The sequence below is a fragment of the Panthera leo genome, chromosome E1, assembly GCF_018350215.1.
Source record: "Panthera leo isolate Ple1 chromosome E1, P.leo_Ple1_pat1.1, whole genome shotgun sequence".
Classification (NCBI taxonomy): Eukaryota; Metazoa; Chordata; class Mammalia; order Carnivora; family Felidae; genus Panthera; species Panthera leo.
Genome location: NC_056692.1, coordinates 60,890,935 through 60,918,529, shown reverse-complemented (window position 1 = coordinate 60,918,529; position 27,595 = coordinate 60,890,935). Strand labels below are relative to the sequence as shown.

The window sequence follows — 27,595 nt, the reverse complement described above, 5'->3', positions numbered from 1 at the left end:
AGAGGCTTCTCAGCGTTTGTGTGTGTTTGTGAATCTGCACCTGCTGCTTGCACCAAGGGAGTCCATTGCGCCAAGGGAGTCACTGCACCCTTCCTGGCGCTGGAGATAGTTAGCCCAGCATGTGGAGATGTAGGGCGTGAAAGCGGGCCATTTTAATTAGATGGCATGCAGACCCCCCTCTGCCCTGCACAGGGTGGACCGCCAGACCCAACCACACCTCGAGGTAGGACCCTGGGGGTCGTCAGGTGGGGACCTTGGTTACGCATATTAAGATACATTCTAATGAATGGATACAGGGTTGCCAAGCGTACAGGACCTTTCCTGTGGGTTGCGGACCAGAGCCCCCTACTACAGTTGATTGATCCCAAGATAGGCATGGATTGATTCCCACCAGCGCCAATCCCTACATGGGAGTTCTGGGATTGGGCCTGAGAGCAATTCAGGCCAATCTCTCCCCAGGGCCCTGGATGGTGAGAGAAGTCTGGGGACTGCAGAGTCCCTACCTTGTCCTCTCCCCCAGCACCTGCACAGACACACTCACACAGCACCTGTAAACGCACACAGACGCACGTGCATAGACACTTGCGCGCGCACACAAACACGCACACAAGCGGAGGCACATAGATGCACATCGATAAGCACATAGGCACGTGCACCCACGCACTCCGGGACAAAGACGAGGCTCTGGAGGAGCGGTGGGGCCACGGCGAGCCCGGGGTCACCAGGACAGGGACCTTTGACACAAGGCGACCTGGCCCTGGCCTCCCGACCGCACGTCCGAAAACGGAACTCGCCCTTGTGGCTCCCCCACCCGGCCTGGCGACGTCTGCAGGTGGGTGACAGGGCGTGGAGGCCGCAGCAGCAGGGTAGCCCTCCGCTGCTGCCCCGCCCCGCCCCGGGCCCAGCACCGCCCTCCCCGCTCCTTGGGAGTGCGAGGCCCGGCTCCGCCCGCTGCCTCCCCGCCCCTGGCTCCGCCCCACCCCGCCTCGGGACCTCATTGGCTGTGGCCGTAACAACCTTGTCCTCAGCCCCGCCCCCGCCCCGCCCATCAGCCTGCATTGGCAGCGACGACCTCATCCTCCCAGGAGGGGCGGGTGGACGTCGGCCTGGAGGCGGAGACGAAAGCGAGATGGACGGGCATCCCAGCCAATGAGCGCGCGCAGCACCCCTAGCAACTGAGTCTCGCCAATGGCGTGGCGGGGCGGGGCCGCGCGCTGTCAGCTGCGGGGGCCGGGGGCGCGCGGCGATCTGCGGACGGCTGGGCCCGCTCAGCGCCTCGGTGCCCGGTCGCCGCCTCTGCGCCGTCCCGTGGGCCGGGCATGGGCGCCGGTGCCGGCGGCGGCACGATGAGCAGCACCCTGGGCAGCCCTGTCCGCGCCTACGACTTCCTGCTCAAGTTCTTGCTGGTGGGCGACAGCGACGTGGGCAAAGGCGAGATCCTGGCGAGCCTGCAGGATGGCGCGGCCGAGTCCCCTTACGGCCACCCGGCGGGTGAGCGTGGGGCCAGGTTGGAGGGGAGCAGAGCCGGGGAGCGCGCGGCGTGCCGGGAGGAGCGAGACCCGGAGAACGCGCGGGGGCCAGGGGAGCCAACGGGGGGCCGAGGAGCGAACGGGGGGCCGGCCGGGAGGAGCGGGGCCCGGGGAGTGCGCAGGGGGCCTGGGAGCGAGCGGCGGGCCAAGAAGCGCAAGGGGACCGAGCGGAGCGGGTCTGGAGAGCGCGCTGCGGGCGGGGGAAGCCGGGCCCAGGCACCGGAGTAGCGCACCGAGGAACCGGGGGCGCAGAGCCAGGGACCGCGAGCGGGGCCGAGGGTGTGGAGTGCGCGAGGGGCCGGCGATTGGGGAGCGCGGGGCTCCCCACCCGCTTCTCTGCCTGGGTCGGGCGCGCGCTACTCGGGCTGCCCTGGCTACACCCCCGTTTCCGCACGTGGGGAACACAGCGCGTTCTCCATAGCCTCATCAAAGTCTGCTTCCCGGCGGGAGCTAGCGGCTGCACTGGACGCTGGGGTCCTTTCGGCCCGGGATGTCTACGAGGCGGAAGGGAGCGGACCTCGCAGGTGGGGTTTGGGGAGGAGGTCGGCTGGGCTGCTGTGAGTGGGCCCATCCGGGAGACCGCCAGTGCGTGAGACGCGTTTGGAAAGGATGCGTGGGGGTTACGGAACAGGCGGGCGGGGTTGGGAGCGGGATCAGAGCGCAGCGGGGCGGAGGCTCCCAGGTGGTGGCTCTGCGCGTGGGTGGGGTGGAAGCGGGAGAACTAGTCTGGAGGCTTCTCCAGGGCTCTTGGAGAGTCTGAGGGGCTCCTCGCCCTGGTGAACAAGCCCAGGAGGGCAGGAAACCCAAATGACCCTCGGGGCCGAGGAAGGCAAACACTGGTGTGAAATGAAGGAGAGTGGGTTCCAGGTCCAGGGGAGCGCAGGACTCAGAGCTGAGCGTAGTGAGCGGAGGGTTCCCAAAGTTTGAGGTTTCAGGGCGGCAGCCCCCAAGGCCGGGTAGACATTAGGCGGGAAAGCAGGGCAGGGGAGAGGAGAGGAAGGTGAAGTGGGCAGAAACCTGGGCAGGGAGGCAGGAGAGCCAAGGTCTTCACCCAGCAGGCTGCTCTGATGGCGCAGGTTGGGTGGCTGTGAAGGGCACCTCCTGCCATCACTTTCGGGGGACATTCCAGGGACAGAAGGCACACTTGCAGCCATACCTGGTTGCTCAGGGTCCTACCGCCCACCCCCCCCCCCCCCCCCCATCTCCTGGCCTTGCAGTCTGTTCTCCAGGAACAGAGGAGGGCAGCCCAGGGAGTGGAGTCTTGATGTTCAAGCCAGCCTAGGTTTGCTTCCTGCCCTGACCAGGCAGGGCAGAATTGAGAAGACAGTGCACAAGAGGAAGTCCTGGATCCAGAGATGAACTTGACTTGAGGCAAGAGGGGCAGGGAGTACAGGGCAAAGGTTGTGGTAGGGCACAAGGTGGGGGTGAGGGATGTAAAGAGAAAAAGTGGCCTGCAGGGTTGGCTGAGGGAGGGAGTCTGTGGCTCCAGAGCAAGGAACAGAGCAGCTGCTGGGGTGGCCTGGGGCAGGCCTAGGAGGTTGGAGGGGTGGGGGAGAGCTTGGGATGGTTTTGGAGAACCACGGACTCTTCACCCCAGGGCCTTGTGAAAATGCACATTTGGCCACTGATTCCAGAACTGTGTTCTCCAAGGTGATGCCATCAGCCACGTGTGACTTTTTAAATTTAGGGTAGTTAAAATGAAATACAATTAAAGGTTCATATTAGCCACATTTCACACGCTTAGCACGACGCTTGGCTAGTGACAGATGTGGTAGAGCCCTGCTGGACAGCCCAGCTCTGGGGCTTAAGCCGGCAAAGGGCGGGGGTCCACAGGGCCTGGGGCTCCATGGATGGATGAGCACAGAAGAGATGCACGGTTCTTATAAATCTGTGTGCCTGGGGGTGGGGGGGGCAGCTGTGGCTTTGAGTTCTATAGTGGGTGAGTGATGTGGGGCACTTAGCAGGAATGTGGGCAGAGCTCCCTTCTGGTCGGTTTGAACAGCGCCTTGGGGCTGCTCTGACGCACCACTTTGTGTCACAAGCCCAGCCAAGGACTTGTAGAAGCAACTGGTTAACACTTTATTCTAAAGGTTTTTCCTCAGGGGCACCTGGGTGGCTCAGTTGGTTAAGGGTCCGACTTCAGCTCAGGTCATGATCTCACAGTTTGTGGGTCCCAGCCCCGCATGGGGCTCTGTGCTGACAGACAGCTCAGAGCCTGGAGCCTGCTTCAGATTCTGTCTCCGTCTCTCTCTGCCCCTGCCCTGCTCGCACTCTCTCTCTCTCTCTTTCTCTCTCTCAAAAATAAAAAAATAAACATAGAAAAAATTCTTTTAATAAAAAAATAAAGGTTTTTCCTCAACACAGAGGGGAGGATTTAGGTGAAAAAGACACTTTCCACAAAATTGCAAGAAGTTGGCATCAATTACGTTATTATTGTTAACGCTGTGTCCATGGGTCATTCTGCATCCCTTCTGGGCATTGGAAGGAGAGCGCTTTTCAGCAAGTCTCTCCATCCCCACCCCACCCCCAACCTGTGCGTGCAGCCTGTGTGGCTCTTACTTTGCCCGGGTTTCTGAACCTGGGCTGCCGTGTCCATAGCTGCTTGGTACTAGTTAGATGTTCAAGTGTCTTGGGTGCTGACCATGAGTCTTCACCACCACTGTGTGTGTGAGTTCTTTATTTTGCTGCCCCTCTAATTAGCCACATTTCATTTTTTAGGAAGGGCTGGTATTTCCTGAGAGCTTTCATGGTTGAGGATGTCTGTTGTCTTTATCTGTGAACAGTATCTCCGTCAGGTTACAATAGATTCTCAGGTGGTATTCTCTTTCCTGCCACACTTTGTAGCCATTGTTCCAGGGCCCTGGGGTTGGATGGCCCTGGGGTTGGATGGCCCTGGGGTTGGATGTGGGTGCTGGAGCCTGAGGTCAGCTGGCTCCCCTGCCTCCCTTCCCCCCGGGGTGGGGGTGGGGTGGGGGTAAATTAGCCTTTTCTTCTCAGTTGGAGTGTCTCAAAGTTGAATGCTTGGTGTTGAACTTTCTGATACACTGTGTACTCTTTGAATTTGCAGGCTTTTTTTTTTTTTTTTTTTTTTAAATTTCGGGGAAATTTACTTTATGTTCCTAAAACATCTTCTGTTACATTGATTGGTGTTTCTGCTTCAGAGACACCAATTGTATTGGTTTTCTATGGCTGCTGAGCAAATTGCCGCAAACTTAGGTAAAACACAGATTTCTTACCTGACAATCCTGGGTGGGCCCAGTGTCCCTGTGCTAAGGTCAAGGTGTGTCGACAGGGGCTGCGTCCTTTCTGGAGGTGCTGGCGGTGAGTCTGTTGGCTTGCCTTTTCCAGCTTCTAGAACCTTCTGCACTCCCTGGCTCCAAGCCCCATTCTCGCCTTCCGCACTGCCTCCTTTCTCTAGCCGCACCGCTGCAGCCTGACTCAGTCTCCCTCTTCTGCTTGTAAGAGCCCTTATGACGGTGCTGGGGCCCATTTGATAATCCAGGATAATCTCTGTATTTTAAGATCACCTGATCAGCAAACCTAATTCCTTCGGCAGCCTTAATGCCCCTTTGCCATGTAACCTAATGGAGTCACGTATTGTGAACATCACAGTGTGGGTACCTTGTGGGGGTGGGTGAGATGATTCTGCCTTCTGCACCCATTATCCTGATGTTGGGTCGTGTTTTCTTGCCTTCCCCATCCATTCGCTTCTAATTGCTTTCATCTTTCTGTCTCTTCTGAATTTCTGTGAGCATCTCAAGCCTTTCCTATTTGTCGGTAATTTTTACTTTAGAAAATTGTTTCTGGCTGTTTCTTTTTTATTATTTCAGTGATAATGCTTTGATCTGCATTTTCTTTCTTTTACAATTTTAATTTAAAATTAAAAAAAATTTTTTTAATGTTTATTTATTTTTGGGAGAGACAGAGACAGAATGCGAGTGAGTTAGGGGCAGAGAAAGAGGGAGACACAGAATCCAAAGCAGGCTCCAGGCTCAGCTGTCAGCACAGAGCCCAATGCGGGGCTTGAACTCACGAGCCGTGAGATCATGACCTGAGGTGAAGTTGGACGCTCAACCCACTGAGCCACCCAGGCACCCCTTTAATTTAAAATTTAAAAAAAATTTTCTTTAAATAGGGGCGCCTGGGTGGCGCTGTGGGTTGAGTGTCTGACTATTGATTTCGGCCCGGGTCATGATCTCACAGTTCATGAGATGGAGCCCTGCGTTGGGCTTTGCACTGGCAGCGTGGACCCTGCTTGGGATTCTCTGTTTCTCTCTGCCCCTCCCCTGCTTGCAGTCTCTCTCTCCCAAGACAAATAAACTTTAAATAAATAAATAAACATTTAAATTTTTTTCCTTAAATAATTTATTTCATTTAAAAAATCTCTTTTTTTCCAACTTAATGCTTTTGTTAAATTGCTCTTTTGCATGAAGTAACTAGGATGAATGTCCTTCTGTTCCTTGGGTCAGGTTTCATTTTAGGTTGGGTTCTTTGTCTCTCTCTCTCTCCTTTTATAATGTTTTGTTGAAGTGTGATACACACGTAGAAGAGCTAAGGGGCCCACCTCTCACTTTGGGGCCTGCTGACCCTGGAGCCTCCGGGGTATCTTCGTTCAGCCTCTTCTTCCAGGCAGAAGTGGGGAGAAAAGACCTGGACAGCCTGGCCCTGGCTGGGGGAGTGAAGTCAAGGCCACAGCTGGGCCCTTCTTCCCCTGTTCCCTGCTGACAGTGTCTCCCCTTGGCCCCAGCTGTTACCTTTCCTTCTCTGATTGCTGAGTTTCTAGTTGGGAGAGGCAAGTAGATTAAACTGACACGAAATTCTACAATCTCTTGCCTCCCGGCTTTTTCCCCAAAGAGACTTATTTTCTCTCACTGCTTTCTCCTGGCTGTTTCACCAGCTTCCTTTTGCCCACAGGAAAATCCTGTCTTTCTTTTTCTGCTTCATTTTTGCTAGCAGCTGTAATAACAACCCCCCTTACTGAGAGTGTAGAAGAATCATGAGATAAATTAGGCCCAGAGAGGGTGAGTACTCCCTCAAGGTCACACAGCATGAGTGAGAGCAGGAATGTAGATGGGGTGGCTGGCTCGGGGCCCCTCTGTGGCCCCTCTGGTTCAGAAGAGGCTCAGAGAAGTGGCTTTTATTCCCTGGGAGGACCATCAGAACGTTTTTGCTGAGTGATCCTGTTGTGGGGTTCTTCTCCTTTCTATTCGCCTTGGACAAGTGTTGCACCAGGAGGTGGTCGCACACCCCTGCTGCCTTCTGCAGTGCTGCAGACCCCGGTGGATCTGCCGATGTCAGAGCTACTCTGCCGGTTTCCCGTGGCAACCACTGCAGGATTTGAAGCCCGGTTTATAAAGCCATCTCGTGCATGTTTGAACTGAGACTCGCATTGTATTGTATCCCAAGTTATTTCCTTGAGAAGGAGATGATCTCCCACCTCCTTACCTCCTGTGGTGCCGCCACGAGCACACGGTAAGTTTCTTCAACACTGTTGTTTTAAAATTATGTCGTAAGTGCTTCCATGCATTTGAGAAGAATAAAACTGCATTTGTAGCAGATTTTCTCTTCCTCAAAGCCAATCATTCAGCCCCACGTCCCCATGTCCTGTGGCGCCTCCTTCCTACAGGGGGGACTGCCCCTTTAGTCTAGCCTTGAACCCCAACCCAGGTAACCCTGACTTTGGGTGATGGACAAGGAGGGGCTCGGATCCCACCGGCTGGCCCAGGTTCCTCCTGTGCAGAGGGTCAGCTTCTGGACGGAGACCCCCCAGCCACCCACCCCCTGCTGTGTCCTCTGCCACTAGCACTGGGCGCTCCCAGCTGACGGCCACGTGGCTCTGCCTTGGCCCTGCTGGCTGCACCTGCTCACTCCTCGCTTGGGCCTTCTGGGGTGAAGAGAAGGGGCAAGGTATATCGGAAGCAATGGAACCTATTGCTGAATTTGCAGGCTATCGGCTCACTTCCCATTAAGAGATTCAAACGTTTGGGGCTTTCTTCCCAGGCTGCTTCAGCTTAATTGGCTACAAGGAAGGGATGATGTATAAGCAAAAACTGAAAAGAGCTGCAATGTCCAAGGGGTTGGGCTTAAAACATCACAGATGTAGACTTTATCAGACCCACAAACAAAACCACGCAAAAGGCAGTCACCACAGAAGATAGCGGCTCCCGATGATGTCATCGGGGTTTGCCTTCTTCGCAAGTGCCTCTCAGGGCGGTTCAGTCGGTCAACTGTCAGACTCTCAATTTAGGCTCAGGTCATGATCTCACAGTTCATGAGATTGAGCCCCACATCGGGCTCTTGGCTGACAGTGCAGAGTCTGCTTGGGATTCTCTCTCCCTCTCTCTCTGCCCCTCCCCGACTCACGCACACACAAGCACACTCTCTCTCTTTCTCTCGCTCGCTCCCGCTCTCAAAATAAATAAATAAACTTAAAAAAAAAAAAAGAAGTACCTCTCTTCAGCTTTCCTCCTTGGAGGTCTCGACCAGTCTCCCCACTAGACCTGGACCGCCCTCTGCCTGGGCTCCAGGTTGTGGGGCAGCTCCCGCACCTCCTGAAGCTGGCCCCACGCCTGCACCATTTTGGCCCCAGAGGCCGCCAGTGTGTGGGTCAGCTCCCCCCACCTCGCGTGGCCCGCTGCCAGAGATGCCGGACTTTGGGGTTCTGTGAGCGGGTCACTGCCTCTTTGTCTGTAAACAAGGCACCTCGGTTCCAGTGATGCCGCCCGCCCCTTCCTCTGAACTGAGGATTTTGCCCTCTGCAGATGCTGTTCTAGAGTCACCTTCTTCCTCTGCCTGCAGCCCCCTCCCTCCAGTGCGCACAGTGCCTGCGGTTTAGTGCATTTCTTCTGGTTCGCAACAGCTTCTCCCAGCTTGTCTCTCTCTGGCCAACCGACTGAGATTAGGCGCACACAGAGTTACAGGTTATTTCACTTTATTTTAAATGTGTATTTATTCTGAGAGGGAGTGTGTGCGTGCACACAGGGTGGGTCAGAGAGAGAAGGAGAGAGAGAAGCCCAAGCAAGCTCCGTGAGAGCCCGACGCGGGGCTCAATCTCACAAACCATGATAGGGGCGCCTGGGTGGCTCAGTCGATCGAGCATCTGACTTCAGCCCAGGTCACGATCTTGCGGTTTGTGAGTTCGAGCCCCGCGTTGGGCTCTGTGCTTGGAGCCTGGAACCTGCTTCTGATTCTGTGTCTGCCTGTCTTTCTGCTCCACTCCTGTTCATGCTCTGTCTCTCTCTCTCTCTCTCTCTCTCTCAAAAATAAACATTAAAAAAAAATTAAAAAAAAAAACAAAAAACAACAACCATGAGATCATGACCTGAGCTGAAATCAAGAGTTGAATGCTCAACCGACTGAGCCATCGGGCGCCCTGTAGCCAATAATTAATGAATTGCCCACCCCAAGTGGGACTCAGCTGAGTTTGCTCATGTATTTGAACCATATTGTCACTTGTGACACAGATGGCATTTTGTTTGGTTGAAAAAGAAATTTACGGAGGCAGAATAGTAAATACATGCATTAAATTCTAGCGGACCCTAATCAGAAGGCTGGAAAGTATCTTAATGGGCAAAATAAATTGATAGATGTGTAGAACATTAGCTTCTCTCTTAGACTGAGAAAACCCATTTGGAAGTAAAACCTATTTCAGTTTAGAGTGATGTGCGCATTCCAGAAGGCAGACCCACTGCCTTGTGGGTTTAAAGAGTGTCACGGCGGCTTGATGTCCAGAGAGGGAAGGCCAGAGGCATGAGACCAGGGGTCCATCCTGCGAGGCCAGGAGCCTGTCCTTGGCCCTGAGCGCCCTCTCCATGAGCACTGGGCAGGGTGGGCAGTGGGGGCACAGTGTGGGAGTGCAGTTGGACAGTGTGTCCATGTCCTGGGGCTGCTGTATCAAACCACCACAGATGGGGGGCTTACAACAATGGACATGTATCTGCTCATGACTCTGAAGTTGAGGTGTGGGCAGGGCCCCACTCCGCAGGAAGGTTGCAGGAGAAAGTCCTTCCTGGAATCTCTGTGTGCAGTTTAAATGTGGGAGGGAATGGACTTTGCAATTGACCTCTGTCTCCTGTGTGGCCAAGCATCCTCTGGCTCTGCTTTCTCCTGCTAGGTGACAGTCAGGGGAGGGGAGGGGAGGGGCCTGCCAGGAGCTGGCCCCTGGTCCTGCTGCAGGTGACACAGGGACTCTATCCTTCCCTCCCACTCTGTCTTGGGGTTATCACACTTGGCCCAAAGGATGTGCCGCTGGGTGGGGAAGCCTGGGAGAGACCAGGCCCTGCTGTGGTGTCTGGAGGCAGCCACGGACTCTGAGAAAAACCGCCTGGGTCTGGAGCTCAGGGCCCAGCTGGTGGTGACATTGGCCGAGGCTGAACTGAGCCCACACCGTGCCTCCTGTCTGAACAGGAGCAGCATCAGGGATGGTCCGCCCTCTTCTCTCAGACAGGAGACTGTGGTCACAAAGGTGTCCAGCTTGGTGACCCACCTCAGGGCCCCACCACGCCCACGGGCTGTGAGGACCTGGCCATGCATGACCCTAGGAGACAGTTCTGGGCACTCTGTCTCCGGCAGCCCTCCCGCCCCCAGCCCCCTTCCCAGAGATGAGGCCCCCGCTGCCACCGTCTGCCTGGGTACCTGCCACTTCTGTGGGCTTCTCAGGGAGCCACTGTGCTTCCCAGTTGTGCTATGGTGACAGCGGCTCAGCACAGGGGCCCGCATGTGCCTAGCACATGCCCGGCTGGCCCCCCACTTACTCTCCCTCTGTCCATAGTGACATACAGGGGATCCATGTGCTGCCAGCAGGGTCCAGCCTCTCGCCTCTCTGACACTTAGTGCCTGGGACCACGGTTATTTATGAGGCCCCTGGCATCTTTCAGGTGAGTGGAGATGACTCCTTGTTCAGGGTGGTTCATCCCAAACTGTCTTCTGGGGCGCAGACAGGTGCTCGGTTTACTTTCCGGCTTTGGGACGGTCACTTAGCTGGTTATGGCCATGACCAGTGATGAGGGCATATCCTTCCCCCAAGACATCACACTGTCTCAGCTCCTGCAACTCCAGAAGTAGGAGGCTGAACCAGAAGGCTCGGAGCTCCTTCTGAAGACACACGCAGCCTCAGTGGGTGGGTTCAGTTGACATAGGAACTTGCTAGAATACAGCACCGCTGGCTGGATGAAGTGACCATCTAAGTGAGCAGAGTGTCCCAGCCAGGAGTTATCAGGGGGCCTGGAGCCCACAGTGCCCCAGGGGCCAGGTGGGCAGCCCCTGGCTAAAGTGGGCTTTGCAGGAAGGGTGCCAATATCATCAAGAACTGAGCACTTTAGGGTCGCCTGGGGGGCTCAGTCGGTTGAGCGTCCGACTTTAGCTCAGGTCATGATCTCACGGCTCGTGGGTTCGAGCTCCGTGTTACGCTCTGTGCTGACAGCTCAGAACCTGGAGCCTGCTTTGGATTCTGTGTCTCCCTCTCTCTGCCCCTCCCCTGCTCATGCCCTGCCTCTCTCTCTCTCTTTCTCTCTGTCCCTCCCCCACTCACTATCTCTCTCTCCCCCCCCCTCTCTCTCTCTCTCTCTCTCTCTCTCTCTCTATATATATATATATATATATATATATATATATTTACATATATTTAAAAAAATACACAGGGCTCGATCCCATGAACCGTGAGATCATGACCTGAGCTGAAACCAAGAGTCGGATGCTTAACCAGCTGAGCCACCCAGGCGCCCTAGGAACATACTTTTCAAAAAGGAGTTCTGCAGAGAGATCACTGATGTTAATTTTAGTCACTGACCTCTGTGTAAACGTGATGAGCACACATCAAGTCCCTGTCTTGAATGTGACTTGCTTTTAGAACTGTTTAGAAATGCAAGGGGGCCCACTGAGGGGCTGGCACTGGCCTTAGCTGTGGGTCAAACTTGTCACCACCCTGAGTCCTTCCCACCACTTGGTTCTGTGAGGCACCCCAGCATCTTCCAGCGGAGGGCCCTTCTGATCCAAAGAGCCATGCAAGCCAACTCTGAGAAGGACGTATGTGCATACGTTTTCTTTGAGGTGAAGTTCACATAATATAAAACAAACCATTTTATTTTATTTTATTTTATTTTATTTTATTTTATTTTATTATTTTATTTATTTTATTTTATTTTATATTTTATTTTATATTTTATTTTTAAATGTTTATTTTTGAGAGAGAGCACACAAACAGGGGCGGGGCAGAGAGAGGGGGACAGAAGATCCCAAGCAGGCTCCACACTGACAGCAGCAAACCTGATGTGAGGCTCAAACTCACAGACCATGAGATCATGATCCCATACGAAACCAAGAGTCGGACACTTACCAACTAAGCCACCCAGACGCCCCTAAAACAAACCGTTTTAAAGTGAACGATGAAGTGGCATTTTATACAACTGCCAGCACTTTCCAGTTTCAGAACATCTTCCTCGCCTCTCAAAAGGAAGCCCCTCCTCCCAGCCTCTGGTGGTCACAGGGCTGCTTTCTGATCTTTTCCCTCAACGTTAGGTACATTTCTCAAAAGTCATCCTCTCAGAGATGAATATGTTTGTAAGTGATATTTAACCGATATTTACGCCAGCAGAGAATTCTCCTCCCTGACGGCTCACATCTATGCCTGCGTGCTCACTAGAAGAGAGAGAAGCAGGTGGTGCGCGAACTGAAATAGATCGCTAAATTATTTATTCATCCTGCGGAGCTAAAAGTGGAGTGAATGGCTTGGCATTTGACGCTTCCTTTTTCTTTTTTTTTTTAAGAAGGCTAAAATTATATCTCTTCTCTGTTATTCTGACTCACTCAATGAGCATTCCAACAGGCTTTGTTCTAGAAGTTTTTGTGTGTTTTTATCTCATTTTGATGGACAGAGTTTTCGAAGAATTAGTTAAGTGCAGCAAACACGAATTATACCTGTTGGTCCTCAGCTTGACCCCACTCATGTCAGAATACTGGGTTCTCCTGGACCGACGTTGAAGGTAGCATGCCACAGAGTCAGGGAAGAGGAAACATCATAAAAAGAGCAAACACGTAAATAGGAGATAAAAGAAAACATTGCGGGAGTGAGAGAACGGTTCAGTGAGTAAGTTGAGGAGAGGAGAGTTAGGCCGTGAAGAGAGGTGATTTGGGGATGCATCTGTGGCAGCACAGCGGTGTTAGGGGTGTATCTTCGGGGGCCCAGGGGTCCGGGGGAAAAAGCTTTCGCCGAGGCGAGGTGCCTACAGGCGGTAGGTACACAGGCTGGGTTAGGGTTAGGGTTAAGGTTAGGGTTAGGCTGTAAGTAGCTGGGGCAAGTGCGTTCTACCAAGTGGTAGGGGAAACTGAGGCAGGGGAGCATGAGGAAATCGCTGGTTGTCAGGACTGGGATTTGATCCCAGGCCACACAGACCTCCTCCCTGTGGGGCCCCAGTGGGTTTGGCCCATCTCCACTCTCACCTTCCCCACCTGGAGAAACCAAGGCGCATATCACATGGGGAAGCAGCGCATTTTCAAGCTTTATATCCGGCCCCACCCCAGCTGGCTCCATGCTGTCCCCAAGTCCCCACTACAGGGGCAGAGTGAGTGGCACACAGCTGAGCACATGGACCCAGAGACGTTTGGGAGCCCAAGCCCGGAAGGGGCAGGTGCTGGTGGAGCACTGGGCTGCGTGGTCCCAAGGGTCAGGGGTCAGCTTATTCAGCAGGGCTGTTCTAATGGGAACCGCCACCTATAGTCATGGAGTGCAATTTTGGGTCTGGCAGCTAACGATTAAATCATTATTGTTGAGCCAGAGTCCCTCGTAAGTGCTATTTACCGTTAGTGAAATTCTGAGACACAGGTCATTGTACTTCTCTTTTGGGAAGATGTTAAAATGTATCTTTTGCAGGTTTTTCTAGGATTTGTAGGTCAGACATTCTCTGTTCCTCTCTCCAGTCACTGTGCTTTGTATGTTTTCTATCATACTGGACGTTAAAAAAAAAAAAAAAAAAAGGTTATTTATTTACTTTGAGAAAGAGAGAGGGGAAGCAGGGGAAGGGAAGAGAGGGGGAGAGAGAGAACCCCAAACAGGCTCTGTGCTGTCAGCACAGAGCCTGATGTAGGACTTGAACCCACAAACTGTGAGATCATGACCTGAGCCGAAACCAAGAGTCCTATGCTTAACCGCCTGAGCCACCCAGGTGCCCCCCCCCCCCCCCCCCCGACTGGACATTTTTGATGGAAATAAAAAAGTCAGCTCCAAGCAGCTCAAGCAGAGAGTTTACAGGCTCACATGACTGACAAGTTGAAGGACAGGCCTCCTTTGAGGACTGTCTGGTCCTGATGCCTGAGCCTGTCAGGATTCTCTACTGCTTTCTCCCCATCTACGCTTCTGTCTGTAGCTTACTTCCAGCTGACTTCCCAGCTCCTCTCCTACCTGGTGAGGAAGGTGGCCACGGGCAGCCCCGAACCGTGGCAATGTGATCACTGCCAGGTCTGACGCCAAAGTGGAGAAAGTGGTGAAGAGTCCCTCCCTTGTGAAGACTCCCTTGGAGTCACTCTCCAATGTTTTGGGGTCACTGGTTTTTATATTTTGTCCATCCCTGAGAGTTGTCTGCAGTACTGTCCCAGGAGGAGCCGTGCAGCCATGGCCAAAAGCAGAAACTCAAAAGGGAGCAATCCAAAAACAATAAAGATCCTGGAAATTTAAAATATGATGGCAGGGGTGCCTGGGTAGCTCAGTCAGTTAAGCGTCTGACTTCAGCTCATGTCATGATCTCGTGGTTCTGTGAGTTTGAACTCCGCATCATGCTCTGTGCTGACAGCTCAGAGCCTGGAGCCTGCTTCAGACTCTGTCTCTCTCTCTCTCTGCTCCACCCCTGCTCATGCTCTGTCTCTCTCTGTCTCTCAAAAATAAATAAATGTTAAATGTTAAAAGATAATTTTTTAATGTGATGACAGAAATAAAAATTTCAAAGAAAGAATAAAAGATAACATGGAGACCATTTTCCAGAATGTTGAGAAAAAGAGATGCAAAATAAGACACAATAAGAAAATCAGAGAGTAGGTTCAGGAGGCCCAATGTCTTAGTAAAATATGCCAGCAGGAGGAAACAAGTGAATAATTCAAGAACATTTTCCAGAATCTAAAGATTGCGTCTCCAGATTGAAAGAGCATGTCAGGTGGTCAGCATAACAATGAAGATGCCCCATAACAATGCATGAAATTGCAGAGTGCTGGGGCAAGGCCTTACAAGCAGAAAGACCAAAATACATTTCAAAGGGTCAACAATCAGTTTGACATCAGACTTCTCAACAAGAACTCTAGAAAGTAGACCTGCACACTTCTGAATGAAAATTATTTCCTACCTCAATTGTGTGCCCATCCAATCTCAAGGAAGAGTGAATGCAGACTACAGACATGCCAAGTCTCGAAAACTATCTTCCACAACCCTTCTCAGGAAGAAAAAGGGAGAAGTAAACCAACAGACAGGGAGATGTGATTTCGCAGTAGGAGAAAGGAGGGCCCAGGAAGACAGCCATGCTCCCAGTTCGCATGGGAGCTGGACAGAAGCTCTGGAAAGATATCCCCAAGAAGGTGAAACACCTGAAAGTTTGGAAGTACTGAGAGGAGATCTAGATAACTGGAGGAGATTTTAGGGATGTGTTAGTGATAAATGCAGAGAAAACTAAACAAAAAAGCAATTTTTAACTCCAGTAAAAACAAAAAGTTATACATGAAGAACAAACACAGTATATACCACATGATCCAGCTGTGGATAGTGTTTACTTGGTCACATTGATGTAAAATTAGATATTGATCTAGTTAAATGGCAGATAACTATACTGTGTGTGTGTGAGAGAGAGAGAGAGAGAGAGAGAGAGAGAGGCATGTGGAGTGTGTCAGTGAGAGGACTACATTTTCAGCTTCCGCAGTGGGAAGTTTATTAAGGCCTAAGTGTGAAAAGACAGGAAGTAGGAATACAAGTGTGTTTACAAACTTGGAAATACATAGCAAAGGAAATTAAAAAGATGGGTAATAGAACACTGTGGTGGTGTGTGAATCAGGGCCTGTCATTTTCCATACTAAGTCTCTGACACTTGAAACTCCGTACATCTATGACTGATGAAAAAAAAAACAAGTATAGTTTTATTTGGGGTGCTTAAAAAGACCATCAGGAATTAATTCTTTTACATTTATGAAATCTTTTTTAATTGTGCATCAAAAAAAATAAGTACATAAGGACACTTTGTAAATCAAAGGAACCAACCCAGCTCAAGCGGTGGGTTAATCTCCTAAAGGTTAACAATGAAATTACCTTTCTGGGCTGTGAATGGTGAGAGCTCTCTCTTAGTGTCTGGAAACAGACATCCAAAGCCAAGGTTCTCTCTAAACTGAAAAGTACTTATTTGTTGCTTCATATAAATGGTAAATGGTACATTCCAGGGGAAAAATTAAATATTTCCAAAATTAACTTTGAAGTTACTCTCTGTATATATGTTTGTGTTTATAAACATTTAATTATATATGTTTATATTCTTATTTATTATGTGATTGTCCATTCTATTTGTTATATATGTATATATTATATTTAACATATGTATATATATTCTATTATTTGTGTATATACGTATATGTATTTGTACATATCTATTTGTATATATCTATTTGTGTGTGTGTATATGTATATATATATAATGTATTTATTGTGCGTGTGTGTGTGTTTCACGCCACACACACCCAATGCTGACTGCTGCAAAAGGAAGGGTGTAGGCATTTGAAGTTGCCTTCGGGAGATAATGGGATTTTAAAGGGTTGTGAAGAGGGACGCCTGGATGGCTCAGTCAGTTAAGGGTCCTTCGTCAGCTCAGGTCATGATCTCTCGGTTTGTGGGTTCGAGCCCCTTGGGGGCTCTGTGCCGACAGCTTGGAGCCTGGAGCCTGCTTTGGATTCTGTGTCTCCCTCTCTCCCTGCCCCTCCCCTGCTCATGGTCTCTCTCTGTCTCTCAATAATAAATAAACGTTAAAAAAAAAAAAATTAAAGGGCTGTGAAAAGGCCCTTGGTGGGTCACTCCAAAGAGTAATTTCACAGAGCCTGAAGCTACTGACCTATGCAGTTTCGGGAATATCTACACTCTGCCTTAAAACCCCGGGCAACGTGTCCACAGAATGCGAAGCAATCTGTCCTCCGCTTCTGCCATGCCATGCATACTGTATTGCCCTCATCCTGCTGTAAGACAGGAGGGTTTATGAATGTGATGCTCTTTCTCTTGGGGCTTTTTGGCGGGGGAGGGGTAGCCAAGTGTAAGGTAGGTCTGTAGGTCTGTCAGGGACCACAGCTAAGCTGCTTGCACCTGACACTTCTCTAGCTGCGTCTGAGGACCTTGCTCTCTGAGCTTTGGGCGCTGGGGTTTTTTGGTGGAGAGCTGCTAAGATTTCACACCCATCCCAGGACGTTCTCAGGGTGAGGCCTGATGAAGTTTTGGGGTGGTGGTGGGGTTCAGAGTTGCTGGCCAAGAAAGAATTTTTGAAGACGCCTTTAGTGCAAAAAGGTGATTGATTTTATTAAAGCTGGGGACAGGACCCAGGGTCAGAAAGAGCTGCACTGGGGCTGTGAAGAATGACTCCTTATATACTATGGGGCTGGGGGAGGTAAAGTCGAGAGGAAGTTGTTTTTTTTTTTTTTTAACGTTTTATTTATTTTTGAGACAGGCAGAGAGAGAGCATGAACAGGGGAGGGTCAGAGAGAGGGAGACACAGAATCTGAAACAGGCTCCAGGCTCCGAGCTGTCAGCACAGAGTCCGACACGGGGCTCGAACTCACGGATCATGACCTGAGCCGAAATCGGCTGCTTAACCGACTGAGCCACCCAGGGGCCCCAAGAGGAAGTTTTTAAAAGGGATTTTCATGTGCTAAAGACTCACAGATTGCTGGAGGCCTAGCTATTTCTGGAGACCTAGCTAAGGTGGTTTTTCCCTCTAGCAAAGCATTAACATCAAGACAGTAGGGAGTTCCTGGACTTCAGGCTATTGATGAGATTGCCTTTTTCTTATAAAAGGGTGGAGACTCTTATCATTTTAACCATTTGTTTGTGTGGTTTTTTTTGTTTTTTTTGTTTTGTTTTTTTTTTTTTTTGTTTTTTGTCCCTTCCAGTTTTTGTTTTGAAGTGTCCCAAGAGAGTGTCTTAAAGGGGGGGGGCGGGGTGCAGCTTGTACTTTGCCCTCAGCGCCCCCTCCTGTTGCCTCATCAAGTCCGTCTTGTAGGGCTTCTCTCTCTCCTATCTATCCCCCAAGAGCACATTCCCCTTTAGATTTATAACTCTTAATCCAGCTTTCCTTGTCAAGACATCCGAAGTCTGGCCACATCCCGGAACGTTTTCAAGGCTGGTCTTCTCTAGGTTTGTGTGTTGTGAGGGAGATTCCTGAGGAAGTGGAAAATGAAGCAAATGGAGCGACGCAAAGCCTGGTGGGTGGGTTACTAAGCAGTTTGGATTCTTGTGATCATACACTGTGTTGCGTCTGTTTTTTGGAAGGGAGAACTGCTCTCTGGCTTTCTTTGGTACCTGATGCAAGCCCTGTCTCTCCCGGGCTGTCCCTCCTCCAGTCCAGCCCAGTGTGTCTTCTCCTCCACAGGCCTGGCAGAAGCGTTCCTGCGACTTGCTCTGTGAACACAAGAGTGGTTTCTCAATGAAGGAGAAAATTGGTTTCTGGTAGAATGGGAAGGAATATTTTTCTTTTTAAAAAATGTTTATTGCTTTTCCTGATTTTAGGGGGTAAAAATACATGCCCATTGAAGAAACTTGAAAGTAGGGAAAGGCTGGGGTAAAAAAAAAAAGGTAAAAACGACCCAGATTCCACCACCCAGAAACTTCCAGGGACAACATGGGGCAGGCCCTCACAGTCGCCTCACTGTGCGCGTGCGCACACACACGTTTTCTCTTTACACAGCTGAGATAATGCTTCGTATTTCATTTCACATGCGATACTTTTTTACTTTACATTCTTAGTAAATTAATTAAATTAAATTAAAAATTTGGGGAAGGGATCTCAGTGTTTTGCCTGGGAGTGGAGCCTAGGAGGAACGGTCCCAGGACAGGAGACAGGGCGGGAGGGAGGGCCCAGAGATGAGGGGCAGAGTCTGGCTGCAACCAGCCGCCTGCAAAGCGGGGGGCCAGCGAGCCCCGAGCCCCACAGGCGACCCTGCTGCCAAACGGTTCGGGGGCTGGAATCCAAGTCCGAGCCCGCTGGCTGCAGCCGCCTTCCCCTCGTGTAGTGGGACGGCCTTGGGGTGGCCGGGGGGGCCGAGGCAGCGGTGCCTGGTGAGGAGGGGAGAACTGGAGGCCCCGTGGGGTGAGCAACGGGGCTGGTGGACACGGGCCAAACGAATCCGGCAAGACCCAAAGCGGGGTCCGGTCCACCTGCCCTGTGAATCTGCCCTGGTGAGACGTCCTTTCCCTCCCCCGGAGAGCTCTCTTCGCCGGTGCCCTTTTGTTGGGGAGGAAGTGTGAGGAAGGACTTTGAGGCCAGCAGCATTCAAGCTGCCCCCACCTCCTTCCACAGGCATCGACTACAAGACCACCACCATCCTGCTGGACGGGCGGCGGGTGAAGCTGCAACTCTGGTGAGTGGGTCCCAACCCCAGCTCTGGGACGGGGGAGCGGTGCACCCGTGAGCAGACCCCGTGGAGGTGGGGATCTGCGTCCACTGAGGCCTCATCCACGGGAGGGAACCGCAGGGCCTTTGTGGGTCCCTGGGAGTCTGTCCAGGATGTGGCCTTGCTGACACCTGCCTCTGCCTCTGCCTCCCCAGTGCCAGGAGGGGCCCGTGAGTGCAATGGAGACAGACCCCTGGCAGGTGTGGGGAGGTTGGGAGGCAAGAGACCCCCCATGCCCAGGTCTGGACTGGGTGTCTTTTCAGTGCCCCCTCCCCCACCCACCCCCAGGCTCTGAGGTTCGGGTCACAAACCCCTGCCTCTGCCCCTCAGCTTCAGGTGGGATGGGGGTGGGAGAACTGAGCGTTCCTGCTTTGACCAATCCCTGGGTTGCCCGCCTCCCTGTGTGACTTGCCCAAGTACTGTCCCCGCCCGTGTCACCCCTTCTCCTGGGCCACCTGCTGGCCCTCTTCGCCGCCCCCCAACCCCACACATGCCCTTGAGCCTCCAAGCCCTGGAAGCCTCTCCTGCTCCCTCACTCCCTCTTTCCCAGGAGCAGTCAGCCCCAAAGTCCAGCCGGGAGCCTCTCCGCAATGTCCCCTCAGCACCTGACCCTTCCCGCCACCCACCCCACGACGTTTGGGTTGTGGGTAAGGCCTGCCCCACCAGCAGCCTGTGGGTCAGTGAGGCTCAGGCACCCTGCTCTCACCTGCAGTGTTCTCATTCCTACCTTGCACGCACCCTTGGCACAGGCCTGAGCAGCTGCAGGGCCCTGGGCTTACCCTGCCTCATCTTTCTCCTCCCCAGGGACCATCCAGGGCCCCACCCTCAGCCCATACTTGCCCTGGATGCCGAAGGCTGCTCCACGTCTCCTAGGCACCCTCTCGACATTTCCCGATTCTGTTTTTCATCTGAGTGGCCTGTCTTAGTAAATGCCTTCATGTCCCTGCGCCCCCAGTTGCTCTGGCCAGACCCCACGGTTTTCCGCGGCACCCCCACACCAGGGAGCATTCCCATTTCACGAGAGCCACCCATCTCCCATGCGGAGCCGGTGGCTACCTCCCAAGTTTGCCCTCCTCCTGCGTCTCCTCGCCCCTAGACTTGTAGCCACCCCGTCTGCGGGCAAAGCCTAAACTCTGTAGGGACTGATCTGGGAGTTCTCCGTGCATTTGCTCCCAGCACGTGAGGTGTTCCTCCCACGTCTTTGGCCACGGTCAGCACCTCTGACACTTCTGAACCCCAGGCCCTGCTCTCCTCAGCTGAGCCTCATCTAGGACTCAGAAGGCAGAGGTGGGTTACCAAAGAAAAGCCGTGCTGGGTCTCGCTGTTTGTATATGAGGACGCGCCTGGCGTGCAGGGGAGGCCTGCCCTCCCACCCTCATCTCTAGGGGATCGCGTGTTGATGTGGGACTGTTGATTGCACATGCAGATGAGTGTTGCCCTTCTGTAACCTGCGGGGAATCACCACCCGCTGGGCCCGAGAGCCACAACCATGAGAGCAGGCTGCTGGAATCTATCCCAGGGAACGTTACTTCTCTTTGTCCTGATTTATGGCTCCTGGAGCTCCATTCCAGGTGTCAGGGGCCCCCACGTCCATTCCTCATATTGACAAACTTAGGGACGTACCTGCAGTGGGATGGCCACTGACTGACCGTTGTAAAATATGTTTGCTATGGCTCCCAAGTTCAAAACCCTATTGTCAGGAAGAAGCAGTGATTTCTTCTCACTGGCCTCCAACATCTTTTCCAGGGATACATCCGGGCAGGGAAGATTTTGTACCATATTCCGCTCCTACTCGCGGGGCGCACAGGTAACATCCCCTGAGCCAGGAAGTCAGACTGACTGAATAATGGCATTGGAATGTTTGTTGATGCAAGAATCTCAAAGTGTTTAATATGATTTGATGAAAGAATCTCAAAGTGTTTAAAAAAAAAAAGAGTCTGAAAGTGTGGCAAGGAATGTTCGGTGGCTTGCAAACCATCAGCATCAGGGATGTATGTGTGCATGTGTTATGTTTGCACACACATGTGCACGCGAGCTCTGTGTGGCCGCAGGGGTGTGTGTGTGTGTGTGTGTGTGTGTGTACGTATGCGTGTGTGTGTGCACATCTGTATGTGTGCACCTGTGTTCGCGTGACTGTGTGTGTATGTCTGTGCGCATGTAGGAGAGCACTCTGTCCAGGTGGGTGGGCTCTGCCCCTAGGAAGGTGGTCACCCTTGCAGTCCCTCCACCTTCCATGTCCCTAGAGCAGCATGTGGATCGGGGGATTTGAATGCTAGTCCCCAACTTACCTTGACATTTGAGAGTGGATTAACGAGCTCATGAAGCACCATTAGAAGTAAATAAGTAACTACTGCTTTTGGTAGACAAATAAAAATACTGTGTCTTCCATTAAAATTAGTAAAGTGGTCATTTAGCTGGCTGTGAGTCTGTGACTGAGTAGCCTGCACACTGGCCAGCATGGCCCAGAGCTGCGCCCACCTCTGCCCTGTAAGGTAAGCCTGGTGCCTCTCTCCGCAGGGTGTGATCCTGGTCTATGACATCGCAAACCGCTGGTCCTTTGATGGCATCGACCGGTGGATTAAGGAGATAGATGAGGTATGAGCACTGTGCCAGAGCGCCATCCGAGTGGGCTTGAGGGCCGGGGCACGAGGCTTCACCAGCAAGGACACCAATCCCCTCCCTGGACAGGACCGGGCCCTGATCTGGAGCCCCACCATGCCCAGGAGCCAGAGCCGCGAGCTGCCTGCTGGCACGCTGACCTGGCCAACTGCCGATGTGGGTACAGAGCAGCCCCGCACTCGTCATATTGTTTCCTGCAGCTGCCGGAACACATCGCCATAAACAACAGAAATGTGTTCTTTCACACTTTGGAGGCCAGGAGCCTGAACTCCAGGGTCATCGGGGCTGGGCTCCCTCTGAAGCCTCCAGAGGAGGGTCCTTCCTGTCTCTTCCAGTTCCCGGTGGCTGCCGACAGCTCCTGGCCTGTGGTCCCGTAACTCTGCCCCCACGTGGCTTTTCCCCTGTGTGTCCCGGGTCCTCTCCTCTTCTCACAAGGACACCAGTGCCTGGATTGACGGCCCTTCCCAGTGGCCTCATCTTAACCAAATACATCTGCAAGCGTCCTTCTCCAATAAGGACACGTTCTGAGGTTCTGGGTGGGCGTGAATTTGGGGAGGACGCCATGTACCCCGCACACCAGCGGTGCCAGGAACAGAAGCACAAGTAACCCCTGTTCCTTGCCTTTCTGTCACCCTTCAGCATGCCCCTGGTGTCCCTAAAATCCTGGTGGGAAACCGCCTGCATCTGGCCTTCAAGCGGCAAGTCCCCACGGAGCAGGCCCAGGCCTACGCAGCGCGCCTGGGTGTCACCTTCTTCGAGGTCAGCCCTCTGTGCAACTTCAACATCACCGAGTCCTTCACGGAGCTGGCCAGGACCGTGCTGCTGCGGCACGGGATGGACCGACTCTGGAGGCCCAGCAAGGGTAGGCACCCGCCAGGCCGTCCTCCAGCCCCCGGCCCGCCTCCCAGGACCCACCCGAGGCGGCCGCGTCCATTCCCAGGGAGTGGATGCAGTTAATTAGAAGTCACCGTGAACAGTTTTGTCGGAAAGTTCACGAGAGGCACTTCTGAAGTGTGTGCGTAGGCAGAGGCGTGTGTGATGAGAAGGAGCCAGCACCTCCCCACGCGGAGCGGGGCCCCTGAGCCTGCAGGGACGCAGCACCCGAGGGCCACGTTTGCCAGGCGCTCAGACGCCGGGCTTTGCCCACACCCTTCCCCCGGGCCCCCCACCCCTGGTGGTTTTGGGAAGAGCTTATCATGTTAGGAGCGATCCGCTTTCGACGAGGGGAGCTTGAGACAGAGAAGTGCACAGAGTGTTGTCAACACCAGATCCCTCCGTGTTAATTCGTCCAAAGACCCGTGCTGTTTTTTTTTAATTTTAGTTTATTTACTTTGAGAGAGAGAGCAAGAGAGACAGAGACTGTGCACAAGCGGGGGAGGGGCAGAGAGAAGGAGAGACAGAATCCCAAGCAGGCTCTGAGCCATCAGCGCAGAGCCCGACGCGGGGCTCGATCCCACGAATTGTGCGATCGTGACCTGAGCCGAGATCAAGAGCCGGACGCTTAACCGACTGTGCCACCCAGGCGCCCCAGACCTGTGTTCTTATTTCATCTGCTTTGTGGTGACATAGTCGCTGTCACCATTTTCCACTGAGTAATCTGTCCACATATTCCTGTTAAAGACAAAAAGACAAAATCTGTAGTCATTGAACTGGGTGGCCTAGGGTTGACGGAGCAAAATAGGGTTCTTCTGAATCAGGGATCCTCCCCCTCAGCACTGCTGCCACTCGGGCGGGGCCTCCAGTGCACCACACCCCCTCTCCCCCAGCTGTGGAAACCACAAGCGTGCCGGGAAGTCAAAATCACCCCCAGTTACGAACCACTGAGGCGAAAGAGCTGTTTGCTGAGCAACCCTGGGCCTGACCCCTTTGGGGGCTGTGTGGGGGGGGGAGGGGGCACACTGGGAATGCCCCTCCTCGGCAGGTCCCCAAGAGCCCGTCCCACCCGGGCAGGGAGCCCAACTCGCATAAGGGGCAGTGTAGAGGAGATTGAAGACAGCATTGTCTCCTCAGGTGCTCCCTTGGACATGTCATTATACAGCTGGTCACACGTGTTGCCAAGGTCAGCTGTGCAGTCGGGAAGGAGGTCATCCCTGATGCCCTTGGTCTCTCACCCCAACCATGGGAGCATGAGTGCCATTGTCTCCCCTCCAGGTCTGCCCACCTCTTGGACCTGGAGGGAAAGACGGCAGGGGTCTGCAGTCCGAGGCCACTAAAGCAGGCAGGCTGGTCTCCAGCCCTGCTCAGTGGCACGTGTGGGTCCGGCGGGTGGAGCCCTCAGCCCCAACACCACGGGGAAGGAAGGTGGTCAGTCTGTGTCCTACACTAAACCCGTTTCCTTTCCTCTCCTCTCCCAGTGCTGACCCTGCAGGACCTCTGCTGCCGGGCTGTGGTGTCCTGCACACCCGTGCACCTGGTGGACAAGCTCCCGCTGCCGATGGCCTTGAGGAGTCACCTCAAATCCTTCTCGATGGCCAGTGGTCTCAATGCCAGGATGATGCACGGCCGCTCCTACTCTCTCACCACCAGCTCCACCCACAAGAGGAGCAGCCTCCGAAAAGTGAAGGCCACCCGCCCCCCCCAGAGCCCGCCCAAGCGCTGCCCCCGGAACAGCTGTAAAGTCTCCTGAGGGAGGCGCCAGGACACAGACACTGGCCCCTCTGCGAGAGGCTCTGAGCCGTCACATGTGGGACGCGGGAGCCCGTTCCAGGCGCGGGAAAGCACCTGCCGGTCTCTCGTGGTGATCGTGCCGCCCCGCGCATTGAAAACACCCCGCACAGCTCGACGTTGGTGTTTCTACATGGATGTGCATGAAGCTCTTGCTTTAGATGTGTGTTTATAAAGGGGGTCAGCACTCTGCTCGGCTCCTGATAACGTGAGATTTCAGACGTCACTTACGTCGTGGCTGCAGCACGGCCTTTGCTTAATAGGACTGCTTTTATAAGAGCGGTGACGTGTGTCGTGAGTGCAAATTCCAGGGACCCTGGAAAGCAACGGGGGAGAGAAATTAGTCTTTGACCTCACAAGAGGGCCTTTTTGTAAGTCTCCTCGTCACATCGGAGCACGAGTTTATGAAGTGCTGTGGAGAATCAGAGTTGGCACAGCCGCTCTGTCCGGCTCGGGTCTGACATGGATTTGATAAAGTTTTTGCTATGTTATTTACCATGTTTGGGGATTAATAAGTGATTTATATGCATATTTTTCTGTAAATCTACATTTTTTTGTACAAGATGTTCCACAAGTTACAAAGCTAAGGGAAGAAAATGCCAAAGATATCTCCAGTTGTGCCAAAAGGCCACAACATAGTTACAACAGATCCAGATCGGCAAGGAAGATATCGTTCAGAGCCGTGTCGGTAAGGAATGAAGTGGCCACCATTGTTTAAGAAAATGTTTCCTGACAATAAAATGTACACTTGTTTCTTGGTAGGGTCGTCGGCTGGTTCCTTCTGATTTTGTGTATTCACATAGCCCTTCATTTCATTTGCTTTATCAAGTGTTTCAAGCGCCACAAATTCGTGCCAGTACATGGAGCTGGCAGCAAGGCTTTGTTCCTGAACCGTGGCATGTGTTGAAAAAGCTTCCTTTCCCTAGAAAGACATGTAGAGGCAGAAAATGGGAAGTCTTGGGGGCACCAGGGTGGCTCAGTGAGTTAAGTGTCCAACTGTTGATTTTGGCTCAGGCCACGATCCCAGGGTCATGGCCTCTGCACTGAGCATGGAACCTGCTTGGGACTCTCTCCCTCTCTCTCTGTACCCGCCCCCGGTCATGCTCACTCACTCCCTAAAAACAAGTGGGAAGTATATATTTTTATTTTTTATTTTTTATTTTTTAAAATTTACATCCAAATTAGCATCTAGTGCAACGGTGATTTCAGGAGTAGATTCCTTAGTGCCCCTTCCCCATTTAGCACCCCCAAACCCATCCTGTAACCCTCAGTTTGCTCTCCATATTTATGAGTCTCTTCTGTTTTGTCCCCCTCCCTGTTTTTATGGTCTTTTTGTTTCCTTCCCTTATGTTCATCTGTTTTGTCTCTTAAAGTCCTCATATGAGTGAAGTCATATGATTTTTGTCTTTCTCTAATTTCACTTAGCATAATACCCTCCAGTTTCATCCGTGTAGTTGCAAATGGCAAGATTTCATTGTTTTTGATTGCTGCGTAATATTCCATTGTGTGTATATACCACATCTTCTTTATCCATTCATCCATCGATGGACATTTGGGCTCTTTCCATACTTTGGCTATTGTTGATAGGGCTGCTATAAACATTGGGGTGCGTGTGCCCCTTCGAAACAGCACACCTGTATCCCGTGGATAAATACCTAGTAGTGCAATTGCTGGGTCGTAGGGTAGTTCTATTTTTAGTTTTTTGAGGAACCTCCATACTGTTTTCCAGACTGACTGCACCAGCTCGCATTCCCAAAACAAGTGGGAAGTATTAACGAGAGGCCCTCAAGTGTGTGCCTGTCTGGTGAAAGCAGAGAGGTACTCTTGAATCCCTCTGGGACGTGTCTCCCCACACCCCCCCCAACGGACGAGGTCCTAACCACCAATCACAAGTGACTCATACAGGACATGTGGACCGTGCAAAGGCCCTGGGCAGGGTCTTGCCTTCCTGGCTGTACCTGCTTCACATCTCTCTGCAGCAGCTGGAGGTTACAATGAGGAATTTTTAATTTTAATTTAATTTAATTTTATTTTTTAAGTTTATTTAATTTATTTTAAGAGAGAGTGCAAGTGGGGGAGGAGCAGAGACAGAGGGAGATAGAGAATCCCAAGCAGGCTCTGCACAGTCAGCACAGAGCCGATGTGGGGCTTGAACTCATGAACCTGTGAGATCATGACCTGAGCTGAAACCAAGAGTCAGACACTTAACGGACTGAGCCACCTAGGGGCCCCTATTTTATTTTATTTTATTTATTTTATTTTTTTACATAAAAATCTTTGTAAAATTTTTTTAAAATTTTAAGTTTGTTTGTTTGTTTAGAGAGCTAGCGCACACAAGCAGGGGAGGGGCAGCGAGAAGGAGAGACCCAACCCTAAGCAGGCTCCACGCCATCAGTGCACAGACCCATGTGGGGCTTGAACTCACAAACCCATAAGATCATGACCTGAACCAAGATCAAACGTTGGACACTTAACCGACTGCCACCCAGGCTTTCCACAATGAGGAATTTTTATTTTTTTATTGTAAAAGATATTCTTTTGTTGATATATTTATTTTGACAGGGACAGTGCGAGTGGAGAAGCAGAGAGAGGGAGAAAGAAAATCCCAGCAGGCTGTAGACCGTTTAGCCCGATGCGGGGCTTGAACTCACAAAACCCTGAGATCATGACCTGAGCCGAGATCAAGAGTCAGATGTTTAACCGACTGAGCCACCCAGGCCCCCGCAACGAGGAATTTTTAAAAAATAACTAGAAATGAGAAAACGCTCAGGTGTTCTCAGTTTCTGTTAATGATTTATAGATTTTGAGACACTGAAGTGACCCTAGAATCAGAAGCAACATCTCTATTCGGAGATGTGCAAGTGAGGCCCAGAGAGGAGAAATGAGCCCAGCCCCCTCCAGTCACTGAAGGCCCAGAGCCAGGCTGGGGGTCGTGCAGCCCCCAGAGCATGACAGGGACACATGTCCACAGGGAGTGGTCTAGTGGACAGCTGGTAAACCCGCAGGGGCTGCCTGGGAGGACATCCTGCTGGGGCCACAGCACCTTCTCTCTGCCAGGCAGTGGATGGAGACAGAGGGGCTGACCCACTGACGAGGAGCGCAGGGATGGCTGGGCGGTCCGGGGTGGGTGTCATCTGACCTGTGGTGGGCCAAGGTGGGCATCTCCTCCCCAC

At 52.4% G+C, this 27,595-nt stretch overlaps 1 protein-coding gene across 1 annotated transcript; it reads left to right on the top strand.

Moving 5' to 3' along the window:
* Nucleotides 1–1,238: 1,238 nt before the first annotated feature.
* On the top strand, nucleotides 1,239–25,170 carry RAB40B (RAB40B, member RAS oncogene family). The gene is made up of 6 exons (XM_042915036.1): nucleotides 1,239–1,491; nucleotides 19,046–19,106; nucleotides 20,886–20,946; nucleotides 21,657–21,734; nucleotides 22,398–22,620; nucleotides 24,113–25,170. Exons 1-6 carry the CDS (start codon nucleotides 1,320–1,322, stop codon nucleotides 24,382–24,384), a joined length of 867 nt encoding a protein of 288 aa, XP_042770970.1. The 5' UTR covers nucleotides 1,239–1,319; the 3' UTR covers nucleotides 24,385–25,170.
* Nucleotides 25,171–27,595: the final 2,425 nt, after the last annotated feature.